We start from the raw sequence: 24,205 nt of genomic DNA, 5'->3' as shown, positions 1-24,205 counted from the left end.
TCACATTGCCGTTAAAATCATTTTTCCACCCGATAATTTCCCATTTGAAGATCCACAGAAATTGAACGTGATAATTCCCGTGGTTATTGAACAAGAATTTTCCTTCATTTTCATTTTGCAAAAAATCTATAAACCTGTTTATTATTCGTGTTTCTCGTAAAAATTCTACAATCTAATTTTTATGACTTTTCGGTAAAAACTTTTGCATCTAATGTTTGTAATTTTTTGCAAAAATCTGGGATTACAATATTTGCAACGACTGCTGCAAAATTGTCAAAGGCTTAAAATTTAATATTCAGCGTTCCCCTCTGAATACGTAGTTGCAAAAAAATTGCAATTCTAACTTTCTTCAGTTTCTTTGCGTATGTTCTAAAATCTAAATGTTCTTAATCTTCCTGCAAGACACTTCTCATTAATTCTCCCGCTAAAGTCATTCATTTTTGCAGAAACCTGACAAACATTTCAACATAGTAGTCTTCATTAATTTCTTTATTATTAAGAATAAAGAATATCATTAATAGTAATAATAGTATCATTAATTTCTTTATCAGTAGCATCCTCTATTTTCGGGAGAAACATACTTCTTTCTTTTTGAAAAATCCCCTGAACTACTAAAAATTCTAATTTTCCCCTCGCGTGACTTTTGCAAAAATTAGTAGCCCCAATTGCTCCTCCTTTCGATATCCAAAAATCTCCACATACCATGTGCTCGAATGTTTGCTTCTTCCAAAAAGAACTCTGGACAATAATCTCTATTTGTTGCAAAAATGTTCTGCTGCAATGTTCACATTAAAAATCGCGAAACAAGTTGCGAGGAGATTTGATCCTTTGGAAAGAAGCGCAACTTCGTTCAATTGTCTGAGAGAGTTGCTAAGTTTACATTTGTTTACGGAGCAACAATGTACACTTCTTGCAATAGCGATTGCCGATAATACTTGTCAGAATGTTTCTCGTGAAAATGTCTGCAATTAGGATTCTTCGCTTTCACACGAAACTCGCGTCACTTTTTTTGTGGAAAGAAAGTGAAAAGGATTTGACCCAAGTAGATTTGCAAAAAACGTTGCATTATGTGATTTGTATTACTTTGGATTCTCGTTCGGCTACTTTGTTTTCACTGAAATTAGCAACCGGGCTCTTATCCAACGCAGAAAGCAATAATATACAGCTCGGCTATTACCCACATAATTTTTACTTTACTTTTAGATAAATATCAATAGATAGGTATCTTATTTAATAGTGCTTTATCTCATAGTAAAATGGTTCATATCAACTTGTTTTTTTTTTTCTTTTTAGAAGTTATATTCAAATGAAATATATATTTGAATAAAAGAAAACCATAGCAAGACTGATAATTCAGGAGAAATATTTACACGTCTAATTTAAAGCTAATTATGATATTCCTTCAAATCGTACTAAACTGTAAGTACGATTTACGATGATAAAGAAAGAAATTAGAAATTTCATTAAGATGAAAATATTTCAATACATTGTATAATCAAGAAAGAGAGAGAAAGAGAGAGATATAGATAGAGAGAGGGGGGGGGAGATGTTTCCCATAATTGAAAGACCTGAAGTGAATTTTAAATTAGAATTCGAAATGTAATTACACATCTCTGACGAGAAGAAATTTCGCAAAATTACTTCATTATATTTATTGGGTTTTTACCCATTCCACATAATTAATAACTAAAGCGAATCATTAACAAATGACCGGGAATATAAATCATGATTTATATTACAAATTTTCTGGATTAATTTAATCGAAGATTCTTTTCACAGAAAGTAACCTATTTTCGAATAATAGCAATTAAAAATAGTCATTTTCAATGATCTATGTTCGTATTCCGAGGAAATCGCGAACCTAATCGGCAAATGCAATCCGTATTTTCGTAATTCGATCATTTATCATCCTAACTTCGCTAAATATAAAAACTAATTAGAACGAGAGGAGTAATTAAGACTAAGACAAGAAAAAAAAGAAAAAAGAAATCACATTTCCGATCGAACGTTTAACAAACACGAATTACACAAGACTCACAGCATTAATCGATCTATTAATTGTTTTCGTACAATTCGCGTACGCGTTTAATTAAAAGAAGCTCTACGAATCACATTATCGATAATTTCAGGTAAAAATTAAAGAAAAAAAAAAACACATAATTATAGAAAATTGCACGAAAATTGCATATATCCCTATGCTTTCACTTTAATACTGATGCACTAACTACACTTACGCTCGAAAGATTGCACTATCGACTACCTCACCTTTACAGTTATAAAAATCACTATTAAAAAATATAGTGAAATACTGGTCGTTTGAGTACGCTATCGAGTAGAAAATTCCTTACGTTAGATACAAGAGTGATAGACGTACATATTTTAAAGAGAATAAGAAGAAGAAGAAGAAGAGATAGGAAAGAACGAAGAGATATAAGATTAATTTTTAATACGTAATATTCGTAATTAGTAAGTTGTACGGTCGCAATTTCAGTGAACTATAATTCTCTTACCTACGAAATTCTTCATTCTCGTATTGCAAAATTTATCTGTTCGTTTAGTATATCACCTAGTTTTCACCTTAAGTTTCTCTTTCTCTTCGGTTCTACACTTTATGTCAAAAAAAGAAAATAATAATAAACGTGAGTTATACATTCAACGAATCTACCATTAGCCTGCTGCCTTTTTACAATAAGCTTGATTATTTTGTCTTTCAAATTTTCCAAATTTCCCAGCAAACCATCAGCATTCGCACCGATCAACTAACCAATCCGAGAGCTCATCAGACTGTTCTTGGAATTGCCAGGTAAAACCATTAAAAAACGCTATGTACAAGTTTGTATTCTCAGCCCTTTGCACTCCTATGTCGAGTGTAACTCGACATCAGTTTTATCTCAGGAGCTTCTTTGTCGAGTCTCAGTCGACATTCTTTCAGTGCCACCTTTTTTTGTGAAACGTGCAAAAGAAAAGGAGAATTGCATCCTGGAAACTGTTTCGAGATATATCATACTCTTAAATACTAGTTTTATTCACACTATTGTTGTATTTTCTAATTTTTAAGTGAATTTCTTTCTTCCTTTGTTTATTTAAATTGTCTTGGTTTTTTGTTAAAGTAAATTTCAAATAAAACACTTGAAAGGGTTGGCAGCTGCTCCTAACGAAATTAAAATGAAATTCTGAGTGCAAAGGGTTAAAGAGCAAGCACACTCGACTATCGTCGTTTAATCAGTTGCTTCTTATCGAACACACGGTAGAACCTGCAGCACCCTAATATCCATAGAAATATTTTTATCCAAATGCAAGAATTATGCAAATATCAGTCCAATAATTTGCCCACTACGTGTGCAGACATCAACAACATCGTCAGTCCAATTTGTCAAATGTTCACGTGCAAACAAATTTTAAAGACTCGAGGAATATTTAAATGAAGAAAAAAAAGTCAAAAGTTACTCGAATGCTCTACTTTCAAAAATATTATTCCATGAACTTATATATATATAAATATACAGGAAAGTAATATGAAATTGTAGACAGGATGTATAATAGTGAAGCACAGAAGTATTGTTCATGGAACAATACTTTCGAGAGTATACTGGAACAATACATGGAACAATACTTTTGAAGGTCATATATAAGTATACAGGAAAATGGTATGAAATTGTTATATATATAACTTGTTTAAATAATAAAATAAATAATAACAGAAAATGAATATGTTGTGTGCAACAAGCAAATTAGTCAGAGGGCAAACGTTCAAGAAAACGCTGAGCGTTCAAGAAAAAAGAAAGCTGCTAAAGAAGTCAAAAAAAGGTGTGGAAATGTTGCAAAAATCACCAACGTTTACAACATTAAGAAATGTAAATTAATATAATATAAATTGATTGTAATATAATTGATATAATGAAAAGCAACAACGTGCCTGTTTTGAGAAGTAGAAAAACTTTGATGGACTTGAAAAATAAATATCTATACTCTATTGTATAGTAATGCTAATAAATCAGCAACAAAGAGACGTTAATATATATGTAACGTACAAAGATGTTTTGGAGTTTGGATAAATCATAGTATCAACGTTTCAAGTCTTCGCGTTGAGAAAAGGAAGATTACAGTGAAGCTGACGACGACAAAAGTCTTCTTATTTGGAAATGTCTTTGACATTAGAGAAAGATCTCTTAATCAGACGATTCGAGACATAAACAGAATATAATTGGACGATATACCGCGTCTAAAGACAACACTTTTCCTGATGGAATTCATCGTTTCCTTGATTGATCGCTACAGCAAGCAACGACAAATGCTTGCAAATGCAAATTGAAAAATAATCGAACGATTAGCGGTATCGTTTCTTAAGTAGAATTTTTTGAATTTCATCGAGAAGATTGGAATATTCATTCGTGTGATAATATAACATTTGATGTTATCAAAATTCTCTCCGCTAATTCGAGCACTGCAGGTTCCACTGTATTTCATTCGATGGAAATTTAACTTTCGCCAGCTGCCTTTTTGCATTAAGCTTCGCTACTCGCAGTATTTCAAGAGAAGCTTCCAAATTTCCCAGCAAGCCACCACGCGTTTACATTAACGAACATGCCAAAATAAGCTGATCAGAATTTTCCAAAATTGTCGAAATATCATAAGGTTAAAGAGAAATTGGAATTCTTAAAAAGGGAGCAGTTTCAACTTGCCTTATTTAATTAGTTTCCCTGTCATCGTATACTTTAGTTTGAGCGTAGAGTTCAGTTTAAAGCGCTTGACGCTTCAGCAAGCAGCTTAACTCGACAAGCAACGTAACTTCCTTTTTTGACACGTTAGAGAAATTTTGTCGAACCTCGTGAATTCTTTGTAAAATTTCAATTTGACTAGATTTTATCCTTATGAATAATTAAACAAGCTAACTACCATCCTTTTCCAAATAGAAAAACTATATAGCGTTCCGAACGAGAAACCAATCTCCTTCCTCTTTTCATTAACCCTAAGCCCTAACACTATGGTTAATTACTAGCTGTCGAGTACACGAATCGCTGTAATTTACAATATGTACAACAACTAAGCGAATGCACTTTCCTTCGAAAACAAAATGAGTCAGATAGGACAAGAACGAAGAGAAACTTAAAAGTTGAATGGGAAAAACTCGTCCCAATGCATCCTGCGAACATTTCGAATGATCGTTAGTAACTTTCGGAATAAATAACGAGGAAAATAAATAATAAGCGAAACGAATCGATATTAATGAAAAAACGGGAATGTTAACATCCGTAGCTACTCGTCGAATCTCTGACTATACTCTTTTGTTTCTTCGACTGATAAAAGGAAATCTAGTTGAATCGAAAATTAGAAAGTTCACGGCTTTCGAATAGAAACCTGCATAGTAAAATTTCGTGAAATGATTGCAACCTTAAACCTATCTGGATCAGGACAATTTCATTAGTTTGCTCTAAGTTATTACCTCGCCGGTAATAGAAAATTTGTCCAACTTTTTAAATCCCAGATTCCTTGACCCTTTCAAGTTTCAAAAATATTTCTAATTTCTAGCCCGACGTTTCCCCATCTTTTTCTTTTTCCTTTCTTTTCTTTTTTCTTTTTCCACTTCGGATTTGTCATGTTCGCTCGTCGAACTCGAACAAGCATCTCAACTTTCCAATTTTCAAATCGCCCACCGATCAAATAAACCGTTTGAAAAAGAAACACGGGGAATGAATGGTGCGAAAAGGTGCTTTCTCCAGACTTAGACGTTTCCCAGATTACGAATTTTCCAGTAATTTCTTCGGTTTTGCCGTTAATTTTTTTCCGTAGTAATTTGTTGATTATTCGGCGGTTTTTTTTTTTGTTTCTCTTTCTCTTTGTTTAGGAAAAATGGAAAAACTGCATTGTCTATTGGAATGTCTCAATTAATCAATTAATCAATCAATCAACTAATCGGCTGATCGTTAATATCACTTTTAATGCCCAGCGAAAGATTGCGAGTTAGAAAAATGACTTCCCTGTAATTGTCTGCTTCGTTTCGTTTCCTTTTTTGTCTCAAATCATCGATTCTCAGTTTCTTTGCTTTACTCGTTCTATGTATTCTATCTCTGTGGCTCGCTGTTTCATTCTGCCTATGTGCTTTATGTGTGTGTATGATATATGTATATGAACATGAATCTCGGTCTAGGGAGCCAATCGATCGATTATTCTGTAAACAAATAATCAAATTGCTACCACAACTGATCCTCTGTCGTGAAACAAAGACCGTGTAATATTTCTGCAATGGAAATATTATCGACCTTTTCCAACTAATATTTTCACCAAAATCTATCATATCATAATATTACAATTTAGAAGAACACAAGAAACTCACATTATAAGAAAAATATTTACAGTTTACACTTTCAACGAATCATCGTATTATACGTTGCAACAAAGTGAATCGAAGGTGTCGAATAGTATGATGTAATATTTCAATTAAAAAAAAAAAGAAAAGTATATCCGAATAAAGAAAAACACAAGAAATTAATAATGTAGGAAAAATATTTACAGTTTACACTTTCAACGAATCATCGTATTATATGTTGCAACAAAGTGAATCGAAGGTGTCGAATAGTATGATGTAATATTTCAATTAAAAAAAAAAGTATATCCGAATAAAGAAAACAAGAAACTGATAGTGTAAGAAAAATATTTACAGTTTACACTTTCAACGAATCATCGTATTATACGTTGCAACAAAGTGAATCGAAAATTTCTGAAAAATGTGTTTTAGATCGAAAAACTCAAGACACGCGTCACTCGATGTTATTAATAAACGAAGTAAAAATATCAATTAATTGAATTGGACTAACAGTAAAGACTCCATAATTGCTCGCAAGTAGCTGCCGCTTAATTGCTGCTTGCTTATCCCCACCAATGGCGGGATTCCCCTTTGAACCGTCGACGCGAGTAACGTGACGCGTCAACTTCTCGAAGCTAATTTCACGGAACGCGCGTCCTTTTGACGCATTTCGAATTTCATGAGGAAAATTACACAAACCGTGTACGTTCTTCTTCTACAGTTTCTATCGACTTCTATCCATTTAACGAGACGAATATACATGGAAATTCATTTTCCTCGAAGCTTTCCAGTTTCCAAGTTCTCTACCTGGTGTACCTATCTCTACGGAGACCTGTCGATTTGACGCAATCGTAAAGTAAGTTGGTAAATTGGCTTAGAAATATAATAATATAATTGAATAATATTAATAATAATTTAACAATATAATGTAATAATATAATTAGAAATATGAACGCGATAAACGAGTCAGCTGTTGACAAAAGTGAATGATAAAGTGAACATGAAGAATACAGCGACCATACTTGGACAAAATTTCTCAAATTTCTCAAAAAAAAATTCTCAAATCTCGAGTGGGTGAAATGCTGTTTCGTGTGCTGCGTATTCACCTTGAAAAACCTTAGGCAGAACAGGGCAATAAGCCTCAGAAGAAGAAACGAAACTCGGTATATGAGTCGCGTAGTTGCAAAAATCGCGCAACCAATTGCAGTCACAGTGTGAAGATGTTTATGAAGCTACTAGTGTATTTTCAGTATCAGTAAAATGATCGCGAAGTCGCGAATCATCGTGAATTTATTATTGCGAAATTCAACTTGTCGCTTCAAATTTTCACAAACTGCCCTTCTCTATGCGTCTGAATATGTCTATTGGCTTGGCAATTAAATTTAAGAAATGATTAAATAATTTATAAGTGACTATATATAGCAATTTTTTGTAATTAAAATTTTATATTCTTAATTTTTAAAATTTTTAAATAAAATTATTCAGTAATATTTATATTTATAAATTTCTTACAAAATTAATTTTATATAAATATTCAATTATATATATATACATATCAATTAATTTAATTAATTAATAATTATTAAATAATGATTAGTAAATAATAATAAATAATTAATTTTGTAAGAAATTTATAAATATAAATATATACTGAATAATTTTATTTAAAAATTTTAATAGGGAATTTTTAAATTTTTTAAATTAATCAAGAATATAAAATTTTAATTTAAAACAAAATTGATTTTTTAAATAATAAATTACCTATAATATTATTATATTTATTTAATTTAAATAGTAATTAATAATTTATGAATGATAAATTTATTTATATTGACAATACCACCTAATGACAAAATCCACAATCACTTAGTCGCCAACACAATAGAAGAGGAGACAACATCTCGCAAAAGATGGTCAGTGTACGCGAACAGTGCTCTGACACGCCAGCTGTGAAGAGGATGAAGACGAAGTATTTCAGATTTTCGAATCAGAAGAAAGCGACAAAACAGAGGAATCTTCATATAAAAGCGAAGGAGAAGATTCCCGAGATTTTTGCCATAGCAGGAAAAGGACGCGTCTGCGATGCGATTCCAAATCCGAGAATCACACGAACATTCTCAGATCCTGCGAGATTTGAACGTGGTTCATGATATTGAAACTGCGGTCGATGGAACAATTTGGAAGAAATTGGAAACAGGCGGATCTAATGGTAGACCACTTTATCAACATTTCAAGAATATCGCTAGTTCTACCGGATACGCAACAAGAAATGTGGCGACAGATAGCGTCAGCAGTTCCACTTGATGATCGACAGAAACATGTTGCAACATAGAAAATGTTGCACCGAAGCAGAGACATGTGGTGTCTTAAAAAGTGATTGGACAATTTCAATGGCTAAGTTAGTTGCTTTTATTGCGATTTTGAAGCAAAGTCACTGAAAGCTCTTTATTTATGGCGCAGCAAGTGGCCAGTCGCTTTCTTCTCGACCACAATGCCAAGAGATGAATTGATGTAAATTCTTCGATTTGATAAAAGTTTGATAAAAGAAGAAAACGATCGGAAAGCTTACGTACAGACAAAATTCAGCACACGTGTTAAAAATGCGTGGAATAAATGTGATGATATATAATGTTAGACATTATAAGTTCTATGCAAATGTATATCTCATGGTCTCATTTATAAATAAACAGCGTATAATTATGTTTTCTTTTTTTTTAAAAATGTATGATTTTGTTCATACGTCAAATCGACGCGTAGAGATAGGAATATATAGGAAATGTGAGTAAACCTAGCGTTGAAGATCTGTTTGAAGATCTCTTATACTTGAAAAGGCAATCATTGACTATCTCAAAATAAAAAAAAAATAAAAAAGAGATAACTGACTGTCTCAAGATATAAAACAAAAATTTACTCGAGTCCTATCCGACCAATTAGGTACCCGGATACTCACAATCGGAAAAATACCTGATGCAACCTGCTTGAACATTCTACTCGTGTCACCCAATGTTTACAATATTTCAAATAATTTATGTTTCTGCGTCAATCGAGTATCTAAATTAAATATCTTCATTTTTCTACCGAAACGCCAACAAATAAACGTTCTCAGCAGCTAGACTGGCTGGCTTCAACATTTCCACACATTTCCAGCTGTTGAAAACACATTAGCAAAAGTTGCCAAGATGTACTTGTGTATACAAGTCTGCAAGCTCTGAACGTGTGGTTCCAACAGCTGACAATATCGTCAACGTATAACCTAACAGCATTACAGCATTAACAGCAGCAGTACAGAACTAAAAATGTCTACTTTAAAATGATCGTTCCATTGTCTACCAAAAACATTGTGAACGCCCGTGACGCGAGTAGGGCACTCGAGTGAAAAATAGCAAGCATCCGAGTAGCGATAGCTCTACTCTCAGCTATCTCATCTCTGTGGACAGGAACAGTGATAAAGCACGTAGCTAAATTTGAATCATTGCAATCAACCGCACTGAGAACAGTTGCGAATGCAGCGCGGTGTACCAGCAGCAAAAGTCTAAGGAAACAGCCAATTAGGCTACCAACGATTCAAGAGGAAATTAAGAGAAATGGAAGGAAGCGTGAGAAAAGAGTTGCACAGTGTCCTAATCAACTAGCCCTGCAGGCGTACAAAGCCAAGATGAAACGAAGATTAAAAAACAAGCAACCTGCTGATCTGCTAATCTCATGAGATGATACAAGATGACATGTTCTTTTTCCTACTAGGAATAGTCATCCAAGTGATAATGTATAAAGAATATGGAAAAATTTACCAAATGTCCAATAGGACAAACTGTAGAGAGAAATAACTAAGTTTAGAAAGAGAATTATGTCATGTGCCTGGTGCTGATGTTTCTCACCCAGGCACTTCATAAGTAGACTGCTGGTTCTTATGCAATTATAGTTCAATTGGAAAGCGTATGCTATGGAAAAATATGCGAGATACCCAAAGTATAGTGTCATAATATTTAGCAATTAAAGTAAGTGTTTCATTAGATTCCGTTTCTTTAATTGTAGAAACAAGAAAATATAAATTTGCATAAATCTGCAATCTGCTCACAAGTAACAACTCTACTTGAAAGTTATTGAAATCCTACACATTTCTCTGCTTGTCATTCGCTGAAAAGAACACCATACAGCTACCAATAAGTCGAGTTGCTCTTTCCTTCTTTTCTTTTTGCCAATTCTTAGCTTTTATGGAGACTTTACTGTATCACCTAATCGACGAGTGCTCATGGAAAACATTGTAAGTGCCAAGCAACAGATTCTCAGGGGGAGAAGAGAACTTATAGTATTAATATAGCGCAACTTGATGAAAAAGAGAAGTGTATCTTCTAGGAAACTCAATGTTCCATTCAACTGAATGAAGACAGATGGCATAACAAAAGCTAGGAAACAATTATCTGCTGTTTATTAGCATTCATATGTTTTTGTATAGAGATGAGGTTGTCACATCACCTCTGAACATTATTAATAACAATTTAGAAAGGGACATTGCAATTGAATTCTACGCTACAGCATTCTCATTGGTAGGTAGAACATTTTTCAGTAAAAATATTCCAAATGTTTTCCATTCTGACACTCACAGTGTTTTCCACAAACGATATTCAATTAATGGAATGTATCTAAAATTCATAGCTAAACGATATTTAGTCATTTAGTTATTTTCTGGAAATTGAAACTGGAACAGTTTCTCCTTTGAAGCTATAAGAAAGATTGCTATAAGAGCATAAATGAGAATTCTGTTGATTAAATGTCTATAGCGAGCTATGATCTAACAGAAAAAATAACTCAATAGCGAGATTAGATCATATGACGATCAAAAGATATATAATCATTAAGAAGATATAAGAAACGAATGAATAAAATATTGAAGAAGAATCGAAGTAGTATAGTGTTAGTGGAGGAACCGTAGACCGAGGCTTGCAACAGGCTGTCTGTACAACAATCTTAATAACATGATATGCAACATTTATATTCTAATCTTAGAGTCAGTAAAAACTATGCGCTGGGCACGAAGCTCTCTGTTCCACGCGTTAAAAAACGAATAGAAAAACCTTCGGAAAAAGTGCGTAACAATAAGGAAATGAAAACCGTCCACGTGCGAGACGAAAATATCGGAATTAGTTTGTTTTCCTATCTCTTTCGTGGTTAATGAGTCTGGCGTTTTTAAAAAATTTGATTCGTCGCAGTCGTTGCGACCCCGGCACTATTGTAAAACGGTATGTAAATATACTTATTATAATAATATATAGCTGCATCTGTGATTTGATTGTAAATCGTGAGGTAAGGAGCCTGTGTGAATGGCGCGATCAACTCGAGAAACGTTTCCACTTTCCTCGAACTCGGAGTCTACCGTAAAATTTCCAACAATCTTATAATTACACACGCAACATGTAAGAAGCTAAGAAGATTAAAAAAAAAATCTCGATATTTGATATTGCACTATTTAAATATTTCGATATTTATATTCAATAATTAAATATTTCAATGTTTAAAACAATGAAATAAAAAATAAAAGGAAAGAATAAAATTCAAATGATGATCTGGTTAATAGAAAAGAAAAAAGATCAATAATTTTGAAAATTAATACTTGGATAATAATAATTTGAATAACTATGAAATTGATGGAAATTTTAGACTCTAACGTAAAGTATATAGTGAAACATTTGTCGAGAACATCGCGCTCACGGAACTATTGTCATCTGTAAAATATAATATAAAAGATCCTGAGTTGTACTGTGTGGTACTATGGCTATGGAGTTCGGCGGTGACTGAGATGGCTTTATCTTTCCTCTTTTCTCTTGAAATAATACATACAGAACATTGTTAGTTCTAAGAGAACTAAATATCCTGCAATGCCAAAATAAAATATAAAATACTTCACCTTCTATGTATCATAATATCTACATACTTTAAGATATTGACAAACAAATTTAACACATGTATAAACATTAGTGTCACTGAATAAAGTAGGCAAGCTCATTAATTATACATGTTACTTATGTTAACCAGTAACTTAACGTGTTAATAATCAGTTTGCATAGAAGTATTTTCAAAAATCACCTACTAGATATCCACTAAACGCATTTACTAAGATAATAAAATATTTATAAATTGTTATCACTATGAAGTTTTATCATATAATAAAGCATTAATAAAAAAGAAAGAAATTCAACTTGATCTAAAAAGATTGATTAAGGATTGTAAAATATATGATTAACGTTATTAAATAATAAATTGCTGGTTGATAAAGCAATACATTTTATAAAATAATACTCTATGAATCACTTGGGACAAACTACTCCGTTATTTCTAAATTAATAATACATGTTTTCTAAGGATATAGTTAATTTGTAATATCAATACGTTAAAGTTCCAAATGTATCATTGTTTAATAGAGACAAAATGAGAATAATAAAAATAATAATACTGTTTACGAGAAATTCACTTAATGGAGAAACTAATATTTCAAAAATCAATACCATTAAAAATAATTGGTTAATGTAGTAAAGGACAGCAATGAAAGTAAAATACAGAAATGCAATGTTTTACGGTGATGTTAAAAAGTAATTTCAAAGAATTAAAAGAAATTCCAAAGAAGTTGGATTATACGTAATTTGCTAAAACTATGGAGAAAAGTGATAAATTCAGCTCTATAATATCACATTAGAGCGTATAAAAAAATTCGCAAGAAAAGCCATCTCGGGCACAGGCCTCTTATAATATATTAAATTCAATCTGCTGCATCACGGTGGTTTCCCATCGATAACTGTCAATAATAAATCCTCTGTAAATCTGCTTGAGCTGTAAAATCGGTTGGCTGTCTATTGCACCGTTAAACTGCTATGCGGTGAAAAATATATTATAATATGTTCGTACGTCATCCTGGGAGTTTCTGTGCGTGTCACCCAGTCGTGTGACGCAATCGATAAAGTAAATATAATCCTCTGTAAGAATATAATATCGTTGTAAATATCTGTAGTCTGTATAACACTGTATAGCATCAAATAAAACAACAAGTTATCCTGGCTCGCGGAATAATCAGTACGAGGTGGGATGGCTGTTCCACTTGCGGCGGTTATTTGTGATTTCTCTCTTGTTTCTTCTTTTTTTTTAAGGAATATTTTCGCATTTCCTTACGACGAATAGGCACGGCACCTTTTGCGAATTGTCCTTCGGAGGACTATTGTTTCATTAGTTATTGTAAGACACTGTGAAAAGATTATTCTATGGAGCAAAGTGCTGTATGATGGATAGCTCAGAAGCTAATTTTAGTATTCGTTTCGTTAAAAATCTTTAGAGCAGAATTTTGAAGTTTCAGTTGCGAATGATTTGCAGCTAAAAAAAATGAATCTTACTATTATTACTAGCAAAAGAAAAAACTCTTTTTGCTGTAAAAAATATCATAAAAGAATATTGCTGTACTAAACAAATTAAGAATACTATTTATATATAGAATATAAATTTTAAATTCAAGCTCCGTTGTCAATTTTTGCTTCCAAATATTTCTATGTATTTTTCAATACTTCTGTGCTTTTATTAAGTAACTTATATCTTCTTATTAATATATATATTAATAAATAATTTCTTTATTAAACTCTAATAAAGAGACCCTGAATTTTTAATGCACTTAGTTTTAAAAATAATATGAATATTTTAATAAATATTATTATTCAAAACGTAAAAACTTTATATTCTTTTACATGTAATAAATTTATCAATATTTCGAAAAATATGTTGCATATGCATTATATAATCTGTTACTTTAATAAATTAGAAAAATATAATTAGGAAAACAGTAAAAAAAATAATTTGATACTTATGATAAAACAAATAATGAAAATAGAATAAATTAAAAAGAACAGAACTAAAAAAGTTAAAGCTAAAAAATATCATTGTTCACTGATTAATATTTAAAATTTCATTCCATTCGTTCTTACTCGTATCATACTCTAAAGACTTTTAATAATCATTACTACTATATCACTTATTATAAATAAACACAAAATCTTTGAATTATGTTTTTATACAAAAAAATAAAAGCAAGGTATGATGATACTTTATACCTTTTAAAAATAAAAAATAAGAAATTCTAAATTTAAGCACTTGCTATGAAGAATAGAGTAGTTGATAAGTAATCTTATAAAAATATTCAATGTTAAGAATTCTATAAATTCTTAATGCTCTCCATCACAGCACACACCCTTAATCTCTTCACTGCACCTTAATCTGTCTTCAAAAGACTATATTAATCTCCATCTGGAGTTTATGGTTGCCAGAAATTACTGACATTAAGCCTACTCAACCAAAAAGCTATCACAAATGGGCCGAAGAAACTAAGGCGCATTAGTGGTATGCAGCATCAAATTGCATCATGCTGCTCTGAAAGTGCTTAGATTCGGCATTGGTCTGATTGACCTCATAAGCACCATCTTGGAATACTCTTGATTTGTTTTCCAGAGTTACTGTAGCTGTGCCCTCTTCCATAGAAACTCTGGGCGTAGAAAAGGATTTAACATTATCTGTTTGTTGTGCCTGGATTTGTAGATGAGTTTGCGCTCCAGTCTGTTGTTGCGCTTTAGGCTGTTGCTGTTGGTAGATTTCTTCTTGACGATGCCTGTCTGCCACGCTGAGCTCATGGAAGCTGACCAGGTGGCGTTTCAGGTAGAGCTTGGTCTTGAATGGCTTGTTACAGAGGGGGCATGTGACACTCTGAGGGTTGTGGATCAGGCGCATGTGCTGACGTAGGTTCGACAAGTTACTGTACATGCGGTTGCAGACAGGACAGGGGCGTGGGTCCAGCGAGTGCAGTTTGCGTAGGTCAGCTGCAACACACACACAACTTGCTCTAACCCGGTAGAGGCAGCACGGAGAAGGGAGTTAATTTTTTTTGTTTTGTTTTATTGAATGGATTTATGGGTGGGGTCTCCGATTTGCCAGCCACCACCGGACAGCAACAACCAGCTAAGAAACCCTAGCCACACGACTATTATATACTCTTTCTAATTTAGCAATAGGATCATTCTTAGAGTTCTAAATATCAATTTTTATGTATTACGACTATATTATTTTTTGTACAATTCCTTCTACACAAATTATGTAAATGTTTATACCAAAATTATTACATCTCCTCTCCAAAAAGATAAAAACACTTTAATAAGTGCCATTTTTTTAACCCATCAATTACAATTATATAACATTTTATTTTGAGTGTAAAAATATTAATGTAGTTAGATTTCAACGTTCAATTGCAACATTGAAAACTACCACCTCTAATCTTAAGTAAATGAGTTAAATAATTTCGTAATTTGATTTTAAATTCTATTCATTGGTAATAGTTCAAAGTTCTTGCAACTTTAGCCTAAAATAATCAAGAGCATAACAAATCAAGTACCAAATCAAAATAATATTTCCTGAATTTGTATATGTATGATTTCATATATTTCATTTGTATATTTATTAGTGAATAAAAGATAACTTGTTTGTTTTATAAAAATTAAGAAAAAATATATTGGTTGATCCTATTACTACCTGTCGTGCGTACAACGATATCGCGCGTTTATTAACGCGCACACATCGGAGACAAATGGTAAGCGTGTGTTATTGGGACATGAGGCGTGAGAGCTCGCGCTGCATCCTCCAAGATTATTATACAATGTTTCTTGACAATAACACCCTTTTACGTTTACAAATTTTCGCTTGACACGTATAAATCTTATTGATATACAATCGTATATAGTTGCTGTTACTATCACTGTTAAAACAATAACAATAAATAAAAACAAATAATAATTTTTGCAATTATAATATGCATATTTTTTTTCTTTACTTATTCTACATTCTACATTGTAAATAATTTCAATTTAACTTTGCAGTAATAGAAATAAATACCATTTAAATTTGAATAGTTTATCTAAACGAGAAGTATTATAATTAAAATAAAAAGTAACAGAAATATAAACATACATTGAAAATTTATATGAAAATTTCAAAATTAATAGCAACCGAATTTTTTTGGAAATTAATCACTTATTATATTATAAACCTTATATTGCTACATAATTTGATTAGTGAAGCCAGAGATATTAATCTTTTTTTAATTACAACACCGTACTTAAACACTGACCTTAACCAAGAAGCTTATAACAAAATTTAGCATCAAGCAACAGTTTCGCTATATATTTCAAGTTAGGGTGTTCTGCCATGGGATATTTATGAGTACACAGAAAAACGACGCCAATTAGATGAAATATAAAATATTAAAAACTGATAATGTAAAATAATAAACACTGACTGTAAATTAAAATAAATTCAAATTTTATTAATGTTTTATCTGAATTGATTTAATATTTTATTGGATGATATACTCTAAAGTATTATAATTTAAAGAATTTTAAGGAAATAAAAATCATAAATTAAAATTATCCAATATTTCCAATTGGCGTAGCTTCTGAAAGACAATAACGGAAAACATAGAAGCAACGGACAGGCAATTTTACCAGACGGAGGGATTTTACATTTAACCATTTAAAATTCTTCTTTTCTTCCCTCATTTTCTCTGTTTTCATTGCTTGAACTTATAATAATTATATTTACAATTTTAAGTAAACCTAAAACAATTTTTAATTTAAAAAACTTAATATAAAAAATAAATTATAATGTTTAACTAAAATCAAAAGTAACGCAAGCTGTATAAAGTTCTCTTTTTGTAACAATTAATATACATAAAATTTATTATAATCTTTTAGTATCACCTCCAATTCTGGCAAATAATATAGACAGGTAGAGAGCTCGAGTATATATGTACACGCAGCTGACTTTCTCACACAACAGCCGCAAACTGCACTCCCCTGGATAAAATCAGAAAATCGCCTCCGAGTGTCAAATGTCTCTTCTTTACCTTTCACCTCTCCCTCACCCACACTCATCTACACATTCTTCACTCTGTCTTCCTTACACTCTGTCTCTCTTAATGTTTGTTTCTCACTTTCGTTCTTACACACACACATTCCTTTTGTTTCCTTTCTTTCCCTTTCTCTCCTACCGCCTAGCAAGAGCTACCGAGCTACACGAGCTTACCATTTCAAACCGAGGCTCTCCTTCTCCTTCCATCTTTATATTCGCATCCAAAAAATTCTGTCCGACATGATCGGCTAGGTTGTTGCTGTTTGTAATGGTGCTCGCAACTACCAAAAAATTAGGGTTGGGACGGACGATCACTTACCTTGTTGTTCTTGATTTAGTTCCGTATTACCAGCATGAGATGGTCCTGGCATCCCACCTTCTAGTGAACCACCACCCCCTCCTCCACCTCCTCCTCCTCCTCCTGCTCCACCACCTACAAAAATGTAAATTATTGTAGAAAGGTAAAAAATTTATTTTATAATCCTTATGAAATTGTAGAAATGATGCAAATTTTAAATAATTATTCTAAATAAATTAAATACTAATATATTAATGCATACATAACATACACACACTGCGTGATTACCTTGATAGGAAGGTGGATAAGATGGCAGAACTTCCATGCCACCATCAAGGCTAAGAAAACCACTTGGCAGTGTGTTGACCTCCTGCTTTGGAGAGCAATCATCATCGCTTCCATATTCTGGTAATTCTATTTTTGGCTAAAACACAAAAATTATTATGATTATTTTTCCTAAAAACTGAAATTTATTCTAATACCGATCGCCTTTCATTAATGATATACATTTATTTATTACAGCAAAAAAGTTATCACAAAATTGTGAAAAATAAATTTAGCATTATTATTTCATGTATTTCCAAAATTTGTTGAAATCTGTATTCATCATATGGTTATACAAGAATGCTTATACAAGTACATTAAAAAATATACCTTTAAATAATGAATATAAAACTATAATAGAAAATAAACTAACCTCAACAATATCGAGATCTTTATAACAGTCAAGTTGAACCTGTGGCTCAATTAATGGCCGTGTGCGTGGCGTTCCAGTTGCACAGGCCGCCGGAGCTGGTACTGGACTAGATATTTGAGGCGAATCACTTCGTTTGCACAGCCTTTTTAATGGTGGAGGACTTGAAGTTGGTGGAGTTTTGCTACGGTCCTCCTCCAAATTTGGTGAGATCAGCCCACGGCCATTTGATGCGTGTATGTTGTTTGTCTTCAAATGCTAAAAATGACAAATTTAAATTAGATAAGTATTTTTAAAGAAATAAGTAATTATTTTAATATCATAATAATTGTAGCACAATAATTTTTTGTTCACATATTCTTATCAATTATTGGCACAGCAATATTTCTATGAACTTTATATATATTTTAAATAATTTTACATAATAAATAAAATAATTTTACTACTTAAGCAAACTTAGTATTAATATATCAAAAATCATCACCTTCTTTAATATAATATTGTATTAAGTAATTACCATTAACATTAAAAAAAGAGTTATGAAAGCAAAATAAATAAGTAAAGTCATAGTTGGCACGAAATAGATGGTAAGAGGAAATGGAAGTTCTGGAAACACTCCAAGCCTACAGAATCTTAAACGGTAAAAAGTAATATAGTCGATAAAGCGATTAGATAATAGGGTTGTAGAAACTAAAGTATTCGATAAGGTAGTTTAAAGATATTGTAAGGTTTACGGATACAGAGTCTTTCAAACCCTTTGAAGAAAGAGGTAATAAAAGTAATTCACACTAATATTAGTTTAAGAATCTCAAATTACTTATATTAAGTACAATGTGTGCAACATATAATATCCACACAATTTTTAGAACGTACCTTTTCGTTGTTGTGCTGATTATTTTGAGAGTCAGTGAGGCCACGGATTTGCAGAGACTCAGCAGTTCTTAAAAATGTAGGTAATTCTGCTTGAGATATGTTAACCTCTCCAGCATACATGAACTCCAAAAGTGACTGCAGGTGTTCAAACTCCACATCTCGCATAAATATTATCGGATGCTTGCATGGATTTGTCTATAAATACACATCATATATTTATTTAATATATATTTGCAGAAATAACTTTTTATTGTTATTTTTATATTTAATTCTATCACAAAACTATTACTAAGTAAATCAATATAAATAAAAAATTATAGATATAAATTGAAAATATATTTATTAAGCAAATACATAATACAACATTTATAAAAACTAAAAGTACAAATAGCACTAATTTTTCGAATAAAATGATCATTAAATTTTAAATAGAATTTGTACTAGCATTTTCTGGAACTGAAGATCTTATTTCAAAAATTTATCTACATAATATGTATATAATATATTTACTTATTGTTAAAATTATTATAGTTATCATATATTATTTCTCAATTAATTTCTTTTAAGATACAACTTCTACATAACTTATATCATTCAAGACATCAGTTAGTAAAACATCAGTTAGTAAAACATCAGTCAGTTTTAACTTAAAATGTCTTGACATATATATGAATAACAATTTTTAATACGTTTACATATTTAATGTTGATTAAAGAATATAGAGACAAAAAACATAGCGATATAAAGAATAAAACATAATGAACAATTAATTAAAACTATAATTCTTGGTTTTCGTTAGTATTTATACTGCCTTACTGTTTAATTCAGACATTCTGCTTAGTCAGACCATTATGTTAAAACATGATCTTATACAATTATATATCTTCATATGAAAATTACAAAATGTTATTCTATATCTCAATCTTATGTGATATAAAAATTTTTTAAATTAAATATTATGTCTTAAAAATTTCAATATTTCATAATCATTTAATATAATATAATGTACATTCAATTTTCATATACTTATTTACTATTTGTATTATCATTAACAAATTTCTCTTTATTTCACGCAAGGTATTAGAATCAACACTTGTATACCAATATAATGTTATTATCTTTTTCTTTTAATAGATCCAAGTTTTAGAAATAAAAAAGTAATTTATACTTGAATGTCTAAAAGCAACAGAATTGTCCAATTAATGACTAAATCAAACTAAATCAAACAAAGTATTATATTATTTATTTAATATAATAAACTTACATAAATAAATTCAACATATGACAAATTATAAAGAAAAATATAAGATATGAAACAAAATATAGCTTTTTATTTTTAATTTTAATGTAAAATATAAACTTCAAACTACAAGTAAATAATGTTAAAATAATGTTAAAACTTTGTGTAATGTAATAACTTTTTAAATGATGATCTTTTGCTTAATATAACAATAAATTTACTCTATAAATATCATAAATATGTTAGCACTTACATCAAAAGTACTAAAATTCAAATCATATATTGCTTACTACCAAAGAACTGTATTCCTAACTAGGTTTTTATTTTATACTTTTTTTATCATAATTGCTGTTAGTAATTATATAAATGTACTGAATTTGAACAATTTATGTAGAATTTGTATAAAACTAGCTATGCTGAAGTCAATCTAACTAATCATCAGATATTGAAAAATAAATAACATCAAGGGAAAACTATTCCCATGCAAACTATATATGAAGATATATAGGAACATTACGACATAGTATCACGACATGTACAGGAGAATTATGAATAAGAACTTTAATTTCGATTCGACCATATCTAAAGCAAAGCATGAGTCTCAAAGAAGGTAAGAATGATGGGTTAAGGTGAAGGGAGGGGGGAACATCGAGGAACTAGCACTGAGAGAAGCAAGGCGGGGAAGGTTTTCTAACCTTGAACAACTCCTTGAAGTAAGGGCTGCACGCGGAGAGGACAACCTTGTGCGCCTGGAGACGCCTACCATCGCAGGCTAAGGTGACATCAACGAAGTCCTCGTCATCCCTGAGGGCCTCGAATTGGCTGGTGATATTAGCTTGAAAGTTGTTCCAACGCAAGCAAAACTGCTGCTGGCTATCCGTCATTCTCCTCGCTCGACTCCCTTCGACCTCCTCTCTCTCCCTCTCTCTTAAACCGAGAGCCCCCCACCACCCACCCTCTGTCCGTCTCTCTCTTACTTTCACCTTCTTCTACTTCTGTCTTTTTTCCTCTTTTTCTTTCTTACTGATGGCAGCGTTATTCTTCCTTCGTTCCACACTTTGACTTCTCAAGTGTATCTTTCTCTGTCTTTCTTTCTTGCAGGAGACACTTCAAAAATTTTCGAAAGATATTGAATATGAAAGATTCATTGAGACGAAGAGGGTGAGGGTGGTTTCGCAGGTCAGGCCTGTTTTACTGCACCCTCGTGCTACTGGTTTGAGATGAGGCTCTCATTACTCTGGAAAAAAAATGGCAGGTGCAAAAAGTGCAATCGATGACTGAAGAGGAGGTGTGTACGTGGGGAGAATCGATAGACGGCTTACCAACATTAAGAGATAAATGAAATACATATTTCATGTATAGTACTTTTTACAAATAACTTTACAGTTTTATATTATACCTATTTCGACTGGATAAACGTATAAAAAGCGTCACTGATCACAATATTTCAACTAATAAATTCAACAAAATTTTCATTTTTCTTACAAAAAACATTTAATCTTATTAAGTCACTAGAAATGTACCTAGAGATTTTCATAATCTTGTCATTTCTTTCTTTTCTTTTCAACAGTAACATCAACATATGTTTGTAAGTAATGAAATCATAATTTTCAAAAAATCTATAGTACTTAATACTAATACTAATGTCTTTAATATTAGGATATAAAACTGAAAAATTAAAAAAAACATAATATTTTATACGGTTTTCAATTACATTAAAAATATTAGATTAATGTCTAGTAATTTTCATATTAAATTTAATATTTTATGGTACTATCTGGTACTATTTTTAAAAATAATGTGTTCACGTCAATACTATTTTTAATTTTTTTATTGTAATTCTGATTATATATATAAATCTTACATCAGTTCATAGATCATATCATATAGATTTAATAAAGAATTTCAAATTTACGAAACATAATATTTCTAATTGCATGCGCTTATACGGTTAAACATTTTTAACGAAAATAAAACTGTTAATCTGTTAATACTGACATATCTTTTAAATGAGTCATTTTACTGCATAATTTTATAATACATTCCTAAATTCTACAAATATGTAATTATTAAATACTTTAAAAAATATGTTTACATTATTAAAATTTGAACACTTACTGTATTTAAAACCAAGTTGTGATCACGGTGAAGAAAGTAACAAACAAATAAAATTCGTAAACTTAAATTGTGCAATAATATTCTAATTCAAATTCTATAAAATTACTGTATAAAAAGTATTATTATCTTTTATACTTACATTCCACATTTCCGAAAAGTGAAAACTTTGAATTTGTATGGTAAGAGAATATAGAAAATATTTCCGTGATTGCAGATAGTTTCTCCAACTCCCGTCGTATTCTAAATTAAACCAAATTTTACCACCCATTATATGATCGTCTTCATAGCTTCGAACAGTTTCGGGCCGTCATGGACGCCCGAATTTTGTTCATAAAATAACTTTTTTTTAAATTTTTTCCTCACACTATCGCGGTATATGTGAGAGAGATTGTATAAAAACATGATAATTACGGAAAATTGACAATTATGTGACGTAAGTGAAAAATGTCAAAAAGACAGGTGAGTCAATCTTCTCTGTTTTTTATTATATTTTCATGTATTTTCAGTGTATCATTTTCATTTCTCAAAGATTCAGTCACCAACATTTAAACAAGAAGAAATTAATACATTTAATAGTGAAATTCGATGGAAAAATAATGATTATTGTTTTTAACCTCGTTTTGAAAGGTTACTGCGGGCGACTCAATCGATACATTGTCCTCGAATTTCGTTTTCCTGAGTAACCAGTATAACTAATTGCTTGTTAAACACATGAGATTTTTATTAGAATTACCGAGAGTTCTTTACAAGGGGGAAATATTCTGATTTTTCTATTAAAATTTATATCTAATAAACACAAGATAATCGTAACCTTCATTAAGTTAACCTTCAAAGTACACTTTTTAAAATTTTATTTAATGTCAGTAAAATGTAATTGATATTTCTTGTTTATATTATATAATCTTAAATTTTATGAAATGAAATAAGTATCATTAAATAGAATGTCCTTTTATGTTTTTAAATGTAAAGCAATTTAAACTCAATTTGTTAGTAGCCTATTTTCAAAGTATTATTGTTCTTAAATATAGTTAAAACAAACGGTTGAGAACTGCTTTCTCTTTTTACTATATTATAAAATACTCTATAAAGTCTGAACTTAAAAATGTGTGTAAATTATTATTCAGTTTATTTAATGTACAACAGTGAATTTATATTAAATACTATTACATTAGTATTATAATCACATAAAAGTTGAAAAAAAGCATAGTTTAAGAAATTAAAATATATGTGAAATTTTTTTATTAATTTTATTGTAACTTTTGTTTTTAAGTTACAGAATACTATGTATTGTTTTTGGTTTTATTTTTAAAAAATAGTTTTAGTTATCATGTTGATATTATTTGACATTATTTAAATATTTTGATACATTTTATGTAATTATAATTATAATGATAAAACTAATTATATAGATTAAAAATTTCCCTTACTCAGTTATTAAATTAATAAATGCATTTTATATTTAAATAATTTATATATTTCCATGTTTTATTGTTTTTTTTTATTAATTCAAAATGTTTTTCTCTTTTCTTTTCATATTATCATGTGTATATGGAAATGTAAACCTAAGAATAAGTGAATTTTAAGAATAATTAATTTATATTTTCATATTATATTATGTTTTAATAAGAAAAAGTTAAAACAACTCCTTTTTAAAATAATTGTATGATTTCTTTTATGTTTGCAGAATATATACAGTGTGTTTTGGTGATCATCGTGGTTTCCTTACTGGAAACCAAAAATTTTATACTACGTCAC

General features: G+C 30.7%; 1 protein-coding gene and 1 long non-coding RNA gene across 6 annotated transcripts in view; one reads left to right on the top strand and one right to left on the bottom strand.

Annotated features, from left to right (window-relative positions):
- Positions 1–24,205, bottom strand: part of LOC132915243 (zinc finger and BTB domain-containing protein 12-like) — a 116,275-nt gene that overhangs the window by 68,725 nt on the left and 23,345 nt on the right. For 3 of the 5 annotated variants that reach the window (XR_009659809.1, XM_060975039.1, XM_060975041.1), the window contains exons 3-8: positions 22,590–22,690; positions 21,028–21,569; positions 19,093–19,287; positions 18,223–18,477; positions 17,814–17,949; positions 17,547–17,660 (exon numbers count right to left, since the gene is read on the bottom strand). Coding sequence is in view for 4 of the 5 variants with exons in the window: in XM_060975039.1 (XP_060831022.1) it covers positions 17,547–17,660; positions 17,814–17,949; positions 18,223–18,477; positions 19,093–19,287; positions 21,028–21,216 (889 nt within the window). In the remaining variant the exon portion in view is untranslated. Of the gene's footprint in view, positions 1–14,391; positions 15,148–17,546; positions 17,661–17,813; positions 17,950–18,222; positions 18,478–19,092; positions 19,288–21,027; positions 21,570–22,589; positions 22,701–24,205 lie in introns of those variants that run through there. The other 2 variants (XM_060975042.1, XM_060975040.1) reach the window with 2 other exon arrangements.
- Positions 8,017–9,872, top strand: LOC132915283 (uncharacterized). The gene is made up of 2 exons (XR_009659831.1): positions 8,017–8,706; positions 8,769–9,872. It is a non-coding gene; the product is annotated as an uncharacterized LOC132915283 (long non-coding RNA).

Source organism: Bombus pascuorum, chromosome 16 (genome assembly GCF_905332965.1).
Source record: "Bombus pascuorum chromosome 16, iyBomPasc1.1, whole genome shotgun sequence".
NCBI classification, from domain to species: Eukaryota; Metazoa; Arthropoda; class Insecta; order Hymenoptera; family Apidae; genus Bombus; species Bombus pascuorum.
The sequence above is the reverse complement of the archived record's forward strand: the minus strand, read 5'-3'. Positions and strand labels throughout refer to the sequence as shown.